Genomic DNA, 13219 nt, shown 5'->3' on the forward strand with positions numbered 1-13219 from the left:
CACCTTTCTGTAGCATTTGTTGTCTTCCGGTGAGCCCCCCTGACACTGACACCCTCCATGTTTTCCTCTTTGTAAACCCTGATAGGATTCTGTCTATGGAGTACTCGGTACTTTGTAATACTTAGCTACAGTCAACCATTCTCCTTTGTTTAAGACATAGCCAGTGCTGAAAACCGTGGCCACAGAAACTCCAGTCTGTTGATGATGTTTAGTGCAAGCCAGGATGATACAGGCTAACCCAAGCAGCGAAGGCTCACCAAAAGTAAGGAGAGCCAAGGTCTATTTCCAACTCTCACACTCACTGATACACACCAGCTTCTGTCTGGTCCCTGGGCTAGCCTAACTCTTCCCATCATGGCCACAGCTCTGCCTGTGTCCTTCTTACCTGTCTGAGGACAGACCCTAGGTTTTTTAAGCCCTACCCCCACAGTCTTTGGTCTGGTGGCTCCAAAGCCTGTCTGATCAGCCTCCTCTCTACAAACACAGCAGCTCCTCTAAAGTCCCAGAGACAGTGGGCTTCTCAGGGCCCCATGAAGGCCTTCCAGCCCCATCACTCCCACCCTGACTATCTCCCTCTACTTTCCCTGCTCCCTAGATATGCCAGGTCTCAAGCAGATACCCTTGGAGAAGCTGTGCTCCCTGCCTGGAGCCCCTGCCTATACATTGGTTCTGTTCTGCTTCTAATTGCTCACTCCTGGTGGACCTTCAAAGATCAGGGTCGCCTGTCAGGGCAGGCCGCCGACGTCCACCTCCCTGCTGGGTCCCAGCTTCCCCTAAGTCTCACATGCGTATCTCCACCCATCTCAGGACTTGCTGAGATACATCTAACTATTCAGCAGGCAACACCTTTCCCAGATAACACATACGTGCTGATGCTGCTGAGCTATGGTCAAGACTGCCAAGGCTAAGAAAGAAGTCATCCCTGGTGCCATGGAAAATAAGGGAACATCACGGGGACACTGTGAGGAACCAAATCATGATGGCAGGCTAAGGAAGAATGCCAGCCCTGAGAACAGGTAGAGGCTCAGAAGCCCTCAAGGAGAAACCCATGTCAGGTTCAGATGTGAACCACAGCAGGTGTGCTGTGGGGAGCATCCAAACCCTTGTGACACTCAAGCACAACCTTTCAAGAGGAGAGGACAAGGATCCTGGGTCAGGGTGGCTCAGGAATGTGCCTTGAAACAAGAAAGGACAAAGGGTAAGGACGGTGACCAACTGATGGGAGCTGATGAGGGGTTCGATATGAAAGGTGGGCCCATCAGCAAGTAGGTTTGAAGACAGAAAAGACCAGTCCTCACACTCCGTGGTAAACCCTATAAGACAGTCATGATCGCACAGACAGAAAACACCCATGCAGGTGGCAGGAAGTAGTGTCTCATACAGAAGGTCTGGGAGATGCTTAGGGCAAATGGTCCACAAAGACACATCACTGAGATGGGAGCCTCTAGGAGAAAGGTCACTTTAGGGAGGAGAGGCGGGGGTCCCTGGGACAGTATGGTGTATAAAAAGAGCTCACAAGACATCTGAGGAGATGGCAAGCAAGCGGAGTTGTCCATAAGGGAGACCAGGAGCACACATGGCAGGACTGTAGGCAGGAGAAGTCCCCACGCTTGGTAGGGTTAGGAAGCAAGAAGAGGGCAGGGAGAAAAAAAGGAAGGAGAAGGTGAGGATTCCAGAGAAGGAACCAGGGAAATGACTCGACAGGTAAAGGTCAGGGAAATGGCTCGACAGGTAAAGGTGCTTGCCATGTAAGCCTGAGGGCCTGAGCTCACTCCAGAGCGCACATACAGGCATTAGGAGGGAACCATGGCATACATGCCACCCACACACACATGCACACACCGTGCAAATGCACACAATATTTTTTAAAAGAAAATAAGAAGAAAGGAGAACCGGGAACAAGGAGAGGGCAGGGTAAAGGGGTAAGAAAATGGAGGAAGGAAGTCAGGGAACTGAGAAGCAGGGCAGGGCTTCAGCAATACAGCCTGCAGAAACCAAGAGACTGAACAAGACTAGAGAGGGGGTACCACACCAAGGCTGACCTCTGAATAAGGGAATCATTTTAGAAAAAGACTAAACAGCAGGCCCAGCTTCTGCCAGAAGAGCACTGCTCCTGACCCTGGTGACAGGAGTTTTGGTGTCAAGAGCTGGACAGAGAACGCAAGTCAGCAAGAAATCGCCACAGAGGTGGAGGTGGAGCCTACGTGGACACACAATGCTCTGAAAGGGGGTACAGCGGCGCTGGAGGGGCTTGATGGCAGTGAGAGAAACTCAGTCCGCGCTGTCTCCGAGGAGAATGGCACGAAGAAGAAAAGCAAGCGGAAAGCCAGACAAGCCGAGGCGAAGGACGGATCCTGCCCCCACAGCAGCACAGCAGATACCCACCCCAACACACTACATATCAAAACCAGCTGTTTTTGGTTTTTTTTTTTCACCATGTCACTTTGGAAATAAATGCTATATTCTCATTATTGTTAAGCTGGTTAGGATCACGGGTCAGGTGATCAGCTCTGGGTGCAGTGATGCAGAAACCACCAAGGAACTCTCCTTACCATTCACGGTGATCGTCCCTGTAGTCTGTGGGACCCCAACCAGCGTCACTGGATACAAACCGGATTCAGCGGGAAGGGAAAGGGCTGCAGGGAGAGACTCGAACTCCACTCCGCTGGTGAGGAGCCCCTGCAGGAAGTGAAGGAGCACTGTGAGGGGGCACAGCTCAGACCCATGTCGGACAGCCACTTCCTAATGAGCTCTGTGACAACCAAAGTTTGGATGCCCAGAATCCACATAAATGCTAAGTAGGCGTGAATACTGACCTTTAATTTGAGTCTCAGAAGGACAAGGGATCCCTGGAGCAAGCTGGTTAGTGACACTAGTCACATTGGCAAGCTCTGGGTTTGTTTGGGAGACACTGCCTCAAAAATTAAAGGTAGAAGAACAATTGGGAAAGATTCCCAATATTAACCTAGGGCTCCACATGCGTACACACACATACACACACGTGCACACATATCTGTATGCACACATACCTGAAAACACGCATGTAGGCAGGTACATACAACACATATGAGGGTAAAAGACCTCAAGGACGGAATCCATGGAGTGATATGCACAGGGGCTTTGCTTGAGTCCCACATGAAGAGACAATATAAAGGCCCTTCCCTGACCACAGACGTGGGTGAGCTGTTCTGAGGGGCGTGACTACAGAGGCAGTGACACCTTCCGCAGGGCTCTGAGTCATAACAGCAGGGCCACAGCCATGCAGAGAAACATTTTTTTCTTACTTAAACCATGGCCTGTACTAAACCTTGAGCAATGACCTCCAGATGACTATTTCAAATCTGTGTTTAATCAATTAAGATCAGTATGTATGAAATCAAAGGTTCGCTTGTAGATTCACACATTACTGAGTGCCAAGCTAAGACACAGGAATGACAAAGCATGGTCTCCACACACAGGAAGCTCAAAGACCTTAGCTAAACAGTGTTAAGTCAGGCACACATCCGTGGATGTGGATGTGCAACATTAAGCAAAAAAGGTGCTTTCAATGACAATAGGTTTTCGGCCAAATGACCAGCGGCACATACCATGTTTTCCACGCGGAGCTCAAACGGCATTGGGTTGTACACCATCAGCTGAACTTCACACACATCTCCCTGAACCCACTGGAAGTCTACAAAACACACACAGAAGATCTCCAGGGTGAGTTGGTACAGGGGCCACTTGCAAGAGGCCCAGAGCATGACTTCCCTATGTCCCTTAAAACCTGGTCAGACATACTCCTGATTTGTTGAAACAACCTGCCACACACAAGTGCCCCACAGGTGCTCTCTAAACGAACAGTACTTACCTGCCACACCCAACACTGTGTACAAAACCAATCCGGGGTGGGGGTGTCTCTGAGTGGCCATAACTTAGGCCTGCATCCCATAGCATCGTGCACACAACTACCCCCAAAGGTCCCTGAATGGCTATCACTGATACACATTCCATGACTTGATCCAGAACAATACTGAGTCAATTTCTAAAGTTCCCACTCCCCAGATGACACAACCGGAGCCTGGGGTGACACTATCAGTATCTAAGGTCACACAGTAGGAAGTGAGAGCTTCAGGGTACAATCACAGCCAAGATGACCCCTGACAGCCCTGGCCTATCAAGGCCATTACTTTGTCCCTGAGACAGCTGCACAAGGCCTCACAAGGACATGAAGTCCTGTCACAAATGACATGGAGACCCAGGAAGGTGTGGTGGCTCTCTGAAACATTAACCTTCAAGGGTGATGGAACAGGAGCATCAAGAATGAAGCCAGGGTAGAAGACAGAAGGCCCTGTCTCAAAACAAAGAAACCAGGAGACTCTGCACCCTCCCAGGCCCCAGTCCGGCATCTGGGCTGTCCTGCCTTCTAGTTTGGCTCTCCCAGCAGCTATGGCCGCTCTTTGCACACGTCATCTGGGACACTGGTAAGCTTTCCTTTTCTCCTAAAGATTTGGTGAGGAAAACTATTATCCCATTTGTTTAGATAAAAATGCTAGAAAGGAGTTAAGGAAGATGGAGTGGGTTTCTCTTCTCTGAGGTGGGAGAGCCCGGTCAGATGAAAATGTGGGACCATTTACCCAGAGATGAAGAAGAACCTGGTGACAGCAGCAGAGCATTAGCGTGGTGACTCCGAGCACAGGGCACACTACTGGCAGTCCGGGTTGTACATCCTAGAAGCCAGTCCAGCTACGTTGTCCCTGATTCAGTTGGAACAAGTTGTGGAAGCTCCCAAAGTCCGGTTAAAGAGTGGGAGGAGTGAGAATATGAGCAAAGATGTCAAGACCATGCTGGGAGCACCCACTGAAACACTTTACCTGAGCTAATAGGAGCTCACCAACTCCGCCAGACAGGGAAGGAAACAGCATAGGTCCAAACTAGTCCCTCTGAATGTGGGTGACAGTTGTGTGGCTGATGCAGACTGCGGGGCCACTGGCAGTGGCACTAGGATTTATCCCTACTGCTTCTACTGGCTTTTTGGAAATCTATTCTCTTTGAATGGATACCTTGCTCAACCTAGATATAGTAGGGAGGGCCTTGGACCATCCCCAAAGCAATGTGCCTTACCCTCTCTGAGGAGTGGATGTGGGGTGGAGGTGGGAGTGAGGGGGTAGGTGGAGGGTATGGGAGGAGAGGAGGGAGTGGGAACTGGGATTGATATGTATAATGAAAAAATATACTTTCCTTTTAAAAAAAATAAAATAAAGTTTAAAAAAAGAAAAGAATCTATGTGTGCAGAAGAGACTGAGGCAAATGCTGTCCAGCCAGCAGGTTTGTCCAAGCCACATGTGGCACAACCCAATATCCTAAGCTTACTGAAAACATTAGAAAAATTGGCTTGTTTTGTTTTTGTTTTGTTTTGCGTGGGGAACTCAACTGGGAGGCGCTCAAATGTGAACTTTGTAGACAGCACCATTATATTAGAGTGTCAGGAGACTAGATAGGCTGACCGGCTCCACTAGCCTGCACAGCTGCAGGGTGCTGAGACCACGGAGGAGTGACCCCTTCTTCAGGAATGCCAGGGTGGACCTCTGACAATGGAGCCTCATTTCAGCTCCAAATGCATATGTTGGAGTGAGAAAATGTAATTTATACTCTATGGCTCCTAATGTCTTTTTGGAACTATCCTGATTAGTGGGTCCCTGCTGGAGACCTGAAGGCTAAGTGTCTTTGGCTTAAATTTCAAGTGTTTCTAACTGAATCTCCAGTTTTAACCATGGCAACAGAAAGGCCCTTGGGGTTGAGGGGTGGGGAATCCTAAGAACATTTCCCACTCCCTGTCATCCTTTGTGTCTGTCCATGGCCTGCTGGGCTGTTCTCTGAGCTTTGCAGAGAAGCCATGGTCCAGGTATCAAGTTGGAGATGGTAGGATGAAGAGTCTCCTAGGGTTTGTTGTTGTTGTTGTTGTTCATTTGTTTTGATACAGGGTCTTGTTTTTAAGTAGTCTAGGCATGTGGGGCGATGGAGAAGTTGATGAGCCAGTGCAGGAAGACCCCATCTTCTGTCTCCAATAAGATGAAGGGAGGCACTCCCATTAGAGGTTGTACAGGGTCCACCCAATGCAAAGAAACAACTGTCTTTCTCTCCTCCTGCCCATAATGTGTGCTGAGTGGGAAATGTCATCTGCTCTTCCTTGTTGTTATCGAGGGCACCTGATTAGACACTTCCTGTCACTACCATCTGCTCTCTACAACAGAGGAACAGTGGTAAAGACCTGTCTGGGGCTGACTGTTTGTTTGTTGGGACAGGGTTTCTCTGTGTACCCTTGACTGTCCTAAAACTTGCTCTGTAGATCAAGCTGACCTTGAACTCACAGATCCACCTGCCTCTGCCTCCCAAGTGCTGAGACTAAAGGCATGGACTACCATGCCTTGCTGGAGGCTGAGTTTCAAAACCAAGGACCAAGATAGAATTTCAAAGACTCAAACACACATTCTCAGGGATTTGTCAGCACTCAGGATCAGCTGCCTCCTCTTGAGACATTAGCCCATATCTCTTGCTTTACTTCCTTCTTAATTGTTCTCTCTCTCTTTCTCTCAGACAAGCTCTAACGCAGCCCAGGCTAACCTCAAACTCACTATGTAGCCAAGGATGCCTTTGAACTTCTGATCCTCCTGTGTCCTCTTCCCAAGAGCTGGGGTCATGGATGTGCATGACCATTATTTAGTATATTCAGGGCTGGTGATCCAATCTGCTTCACACATGCTAGGCAGGCACTCTTCCAATGAGCTACACACCAGTTCTTCCTCCTCTCTCACTGTCACAGGGAACAGATTTAGAACATGTGGAGCCAAACCAGGGCAGGCCACCCTGCTCCCTTAAGGCAAAGCCACTCTATGCCTACTCGGGCTTCCTCAAAGCCCATAGCCCATAGGGTTTGCTCTGAGATTAGTAATACCAGGGACAGTTGTTAACAGCCCCATAACTTCAAAGATTTACTTGCATCTTACCCTGGTCTTTACTTCTCATGTGTTTGTGCTCTCCTTGAATAAGCTGGACAGGAAAGCATGTTTGGGGTAGGTATCTATTCTCATACAAACATACCCAAGTAAAACCGCTAGAAGTTGAAAATACCCTAAATCAAAAAAGCATTTAACCTGAGGCCCACTTCTTAAAGGGATCGTGCATTGGATCTGCTACAGCCCTACAGCTCGAGGCTTTGGGGGGATGCTGGAGAGAACAAGATGGTTTGACTTGGTTCTAATCCACTTAGCTGAAGCTCTAGTTCACCTAAAGCCGATGTGTTAAAGTAAGTTCACTTGTTAGCTGAAAGTTCAGTTCATTTGTTGTCAAGAGCTCGGTCCCCTCTGAGTGTTTCTATAGCCGTGTAAGTGTGCTGTTCTTTGCGTTGCACTGAGCATTCAGTGTTTCTGCCTGTTTGTCAAGAGTACGCCAGTTATTAGTAGCCTGCATTTACCGACCTTGTGGCACTTTGTAAGTGATCAGACTGCTCCCTGTCTCCATGGGTGTCTTTTCCTGCTTCTCCAACACTTAAAAAAAGTTTAAATCCTAGCAATAAATAACAATTGCTATGGGAAAAAAAAAGCATTTAACCAGCCAGGAGGGTTAAGGCTGCCTGTAACACTGGCACTTCAAAGGCTGAGGCAGGGAGATCTGGAGTCTGAGGCCAACCTAGGCTACATGGTGAGACACTAACTCAAGACAATATAAATGCATTTCACACATTCCACCCACCAAACACCACAGCTTCACCTAGCCTCCCTAAGGAGTCTGTGATGCATAACAGCCTATGCTTGAGCAGATCCATCCAACCCAAAGCCTACTGCAGAACAAAGTGTTTAATGTGCTAATATTGAAATGGTTTAGACATAGAGTGTGTGTGTTCCCAGGTTCAACTTTCGTCACCATGACTAATGACTATGACCTTTGGGGAAAGATCTTTGTAAGAAGTGACAAAGACCAGTGTAGAGCCTGTGCCTGGACCACAGCGGCTCTGTAAGAGGTAGACACATGCTCCCAATCTCTGCCATGTGACTACCCAGTCTCTACCCAGTCACCTTTCATGAAATAAGCCTCAAAAATCAGACCAATGAGCAACTGCCAGTCTAAGACAACACATGAGATGAATTTCCAGGAGAGTGCGTGTGTAAACACATACAAGTATTTGCACACACAGAACTGGCCAGAAACTCAGTACTAAACCCCAGGAGGTTAAGTAGAACACCAACAGCGGCCTACCTATTTTCTTGTTGCGTTCCTCTCCACGGCTGTGCGGGATGATTGGCGAATAGATGAAGGGGCTCTTGGTGGACACAGTCTGCCCCAGCAAGCTTTTCACCTTCTGCGGCCGGAGGCTGGTAGGGAGGCTCAGCAGCTTCACGCACCTGTCATTGCCAACAGAGTACCGGCACTTGCTGTCAGAACACGCATTCCAGACCACATATAAAAAAGCAGACCTGTTGTTGCCCTGTGCTGTGGAGATCCTGCAGCTTTGGGTCTATGGGTCAGGCCCTTCACATGCTCTGGCAGATCATACATGGTCCATGGTGGGGGAGGCCAAATTCTAACCTTGGTTCTGGGCCTGGGCAGCTGCAGGGTTAGTCTGTCAGCCTGTTCTCCCAACCAGACCAATGACTCCTTGCGATGAACACTGGCAAGTAAAGACAAATGGAAGGGATTCTCGGTATTACCCACTGTGTCACACTGCAGCTTCCATGATGAGTTTCAATTTTTTCCCTTTTTTCTTTTTTCTCTTAAGTTTTGTTTTATTGAGAGGGAGGTGGACAGGGACAGAAGGGATGCAAAGGGAAGGGAAATGAATGGGATCAAGATAATACATTATGGGGGGGCTGGAGAGATGGCTCAGTGGTTAAGAGCATTGCCTGCTCTTCCAAAGGTCCTGAGTTCAATTCCCAGCAACCATATGGTGGTTCACAACCATCTGTAATGAGATCTGGTGCCATCTCTGACCTGCAGGTACACATGTAGGCAGATATTGTATGCATAATAAATGAATAAATATTTAAAAAAGATAATACATGATGTAAAAGGCACATGGAATAGATGAAATGAAAATTAAAAAACAAAACTAGAAGATCAATGGAAGAGCTCCCACTCCACAGGACCAGGCAGCTGAATAAACAGGCCAACCCAGCAGGCCAGGAAGGTAAGGTCCGTCCTGGTCCGGGGAGCAGTCAGTCCAGTCCTTCTGTCACCTTCTCCAACACAAAGGTTCCCTCTTCAAAATGAAGACCCCTCACCCCAAGTCAAGCCTTGCCCGTTGGACTGAGGCAAGGATAGAGTTCCAGCTCCCTGCTCAGGACCCGTGGTTCTGCTGCCTGCTGCTCCCTCCCCTGACAGGTCTGCCCACAGAAGGAGTGAGGGACACTTTATGGAAATATTTAACCGAGTTTCATAACTTAAGATTAGAGTTATGCATTCACGTATGTTTGATTACATGGAAATCCAAAGCAAGTAAGGTTGGTTATAACATTGTTCTTTTAAAGGCAGGTTAAACAAACAGGCTGAGTACACAGCAGGACAGCAGACTGAAGTGATCTCAATGAGTATTATTAACTCAGCTGTGAGGTCAAGCAAAAGCTCCAGTCTCTTTGAATGAAAGGTATTTTCATAAAAATGTACCTGCCCGTCATGCTCAAGGTCATCCAAGTCAACTTCAAATGGGTACCTGCTGGAAGCTGGGTATATGCTGCCCCTGTGTTACCCATTCCCCAGCACCATCTCAAACACCTCGGAAGCTTCTTCCCCCGAGTGCTACTTTTACTTCCCCACTATCAACCAGGAACAAAAGAGAGAAGAGTAGCTGGCAGTGCCATTGATGGAAAGTGATGATGACCAGAAACACCAGCTCTTCTAAACCACAGCACTGTGAGGCCTCTGGGACCAGACTGGCCTGACAGCTAAGATCAGGAACACGCTAGGCTAAAACAGAGCAGACAAGGGTAAGGATGAGAAAGACGCAGGTGTTTCCACCCCACACTCCTAGCGTCTGAGCAGGAAGGGAAGGCCACACATGCAGCAGCGCCCAAGGGCTGAGAAGAAGCCCACACTGCTCTGTGGGGAAGCAATAGATCAGCCTCCTGGTGCCCTACATGGCAGCCCTGCAAAGTCAGATGCTGAGGAGGCCACGAACAAGACAACACGGCCTGTGTCACAGGCATTCACAGCAGGCCACTGTGGTGCCTAGGATGCCACCCACTAACACCAGGCTGAGTGAGAGAGACACATTGTGCTGTAAGCAATAAGTCACCGCAAGGTCTCAGGCACAGCCCAACCCACACTGACTAATAAGAACCAACTCATAGAGCTGATGTCACTTGGCTGGACTATAGACCAGTGGCCCTCAACCTTCCTAATGCTGCAACCCTTTAATACAGTTCCTCATATTGTGGTGACCCCCCAACCATAAAATTATTTCATTGCTACTTCATAACTGTAATCTTGCTACCATAATAAATCATAATGTAAATATCTGATATTCAGAATATCTGATATTTGACCAACAAGGTGTCACAACCCACAGGTTGAGAACCACTGTCTTAAAGGATTCTGGCCTGCCCTGTGCCAAGAGCCCCTATGGTACTTAGCACCCAGGCCCTGACAGGGTTCAGGTCACATGCAAGGGACACATCCACCACTCACAATAAGTGTGGATAGTACTTAGAAAATGAGGTTTACTCTCTCGGATTCCTTCTCTGAGGACACAGCAGGATAGACCCATCAGACTGTCTATCTTGGACCAGAATGGCCTCTCAGTTCTGTTTTGACTCAAGCCGTGAGGGGGCTGAGTACCAAAGCCTTGTCCAGCACTTGAGCCTACTGCTCTCAGTAAATGCAGTAAAAATGCTCCCAAAAGCTGAACTTCAAACTCAGTGTCCGAATCTCTGATGCTGAGCACTGTGGTGAAAATTCATTGCTGACCACGGGAAGCCCATGCTTCATACGCACCCCCACTACCACGAGGACCCTGCCTGAGGCTAGAGCTCCTCTCAGATGGAGATTCACCCTGCAGTTGACAGAAGGACCCTCATTAAAATCTGGAGAATCTAGCAGTGGGACAACACATGCTGATGGCTTTGGGGGTCAGTAGCTGAACTTCATTCAGCTTTGGCTTATGAGATCAGCAAAGGAGGGGTACTCGGTAATACGTATCACTGGAAAGATGTTCCCTGTCTTTGGTCCTCAATTTTCCTAAGGAGGGATATCCCTTGGAAGACAGACCCACCCTGACCCCGCCCCCCCTACCACCCACCCAAGGTGGTGGAAGTTGAGAAGAGGAGCCTCTGTACACTTCTTGGTCTAGCTCCAAGGTGGCCTACATTCTACAGACAGTGCATTTTCTGTGTTACTCTCCGTGTGCTAACCCAGGCCCTCCCATGAAAGAGAGACTTGTAGCGAGGGACAGCTCACATACCTGCCTCACCTGAGCCATGCCTACTACTCTATTTTTCATCTGCCTGATATAAGTGTCCCTGTGCATTCTGAATGCAGACAGGAAAGGGGGAGCGCCCCTCAGATCTCTTACAGAGCACTGTGGGACTGCTTGAGGTAATGTGTTGATACCTGTCATAGCATCTGACACACACAGCAAAGTCTTCCCTCCTTTCCCGATCTTAAGACAATGATTATTTGCAAACAGATGATGGCTGTTGGTGCAAATGGCAGTGCTGTACAGAAGTGAGAGATGCTAAGTCTTGAGGCTGTTGGATGCTGGACTGGACAGAACCTCCAAGTCTGTGTACTTGAGGGTAGGGCAACTCAAGGTTCTCAAAAAAGGAACACTTTTTGTGTTATGCCACAGCCCCACTGAAAATAGTGTGGATGGGAATCCTGAGGCATCCTCCATCCAAGAATTCTGAGGATAGTCAGTGAGAAGAATGACCCATATATAACTCATTACAGTGTGCACTCATGACTCAACCTTTCCCCATCAAATGTCATTTTACAAAATGTGTTCCCTAGAAAAATCACCATTCAAGTCACCTGACTTAAAGTCCGCATCCTTCATTCAGCCTGAATCACTCCTGAAAAAGGGATGCTGGATCTGGCAGGTGATGCTGCTTCATCTAGAGAATCCGAGGGATCAAACATTCGGGATGGGACTGTCTCAATATATTACATTTGGAGATCATTTACACTTCAGAATCCCAGGTCTCCTTGGCGTCCTGTGGCTGACAGGGACCAAGCTGGGCAACAGTGGAATGTGAACGAGAGCAATGGGTACAAATATGTCGCTTGAGAAGGATGGCATGGGAACTAATGGAGCCTTCTTCCTTTGTCTTCTCATTCACCATGTCCAGGGGAGGCATAGGTCAGCGCTTGACCCACATTCCAGTTCAAAGCTCAAGTTCAAAACCCCTGAGCCACTCTTGTGGGAAGGGCAGGTCTCTACCAGTGCAGGTGCCCCTATTAGCTAATTCAGGAAGACACCAGTCATTGGATGATAGCTAACTGCAAACAGTGCTGAGCCCTACAATGAATTCTTCTCAAATAATCCACAACATGCTGGGGTTGGTAGTGTGGGCCTATCATTCCAGCACTGGCAAGTGGAGACAGAGGACCCAGAGTTCAAGGTCATCTTGGCTCCCCTTAGTCCTCCTGCAGAGTTCTGCAGGAACACTTTGGTCTTTACTGACTGCCCTCTGCTGCACCCAACAGCACTGAGGCAGTGACATCACTCCAAGATGACATCATTCCTGACAATCAATGAACCCTATAAATGTCCAGGATCCTGTTATCTTGACCACTGGGTACACATTTGATTAGGTACACATTTGATTAAGAGAATTTTGAATCAGACATGAACAGCAATGGTTTGTCTCTTATTAACCTGCATCATAACTACTTGGAGCCACTTTGGGGTATGCCTAGTACATGCTTCCTGGGGGGTCTTTTCCTGTCAGTTGCTAAAATGGTTTTATCATCAAGAACCAAGAAAGGGTCCAATGGAAAAAGGCAGGAACCATCTATTCTAAAAACAAGAAATCATAGTTTTGAGGTAAAATATTTAGCTTGTATCTAACAATTCGACACAGCACCTCTGAAACCTGACTCACGGATATGGGCTGTTTTTAAACAAGTGACCATGCATCAGAGAAGGGAGCGGTGGTCCTCTGTGTTCCCACCACCAACTTACCGTGCATCAGAGAAGGGAGCTGTGGTCCTCTGTGTTCCCACCACCAACTTACCGTGCATCAGAGAA

The 13219-nt window shown here is 48.2% G+C and overlaps 1 protein-coding gene across 3 annotated transcripts in view; it reads right to left on the reverse strand.

Moving 5' to 3' along the window:
• Trappc9 (trafficking protein particle complex subunit 9) overlaps positions 1-13219 on the reverse strand; it is a 461504-nt gene that overhangs the window by 356068 nt on the left and 92217 nt on the right. For all 3 annotated transcript variants that reach the window (XM_048457138.3, XM_048457137.3, XM_048457139.3), the window contains 3 exons: positions 8236-8381; positions 3588-3673; positions 2553-2679 (listed from right to left, as the gene is read on the reverse strand). In XM_048457138.3, coding sequence (XP_048313095.3) covers positions 2553-2679; positions 3588-3673; positions 8236-8381 — 359 coding nt within the window. The remainder of the gene's footprint in view (positions 1-2552; positions 2680-3587; positions 3674-8235; positions 8382-13219) is intronic.

Source organism: Myodes glareolus, chromosome 19, assembly GCF_982192425.1.
Source record: "Myodes glareolus chromosome 19, mMyoGla1.1, whole genome shotgun sequence".
Lineage (NCBI taxonomy): Eukaryota > Metazoa > Chordata > Mammalia > Rodentia > Cricetidae > Myodes > Myodes glareolus.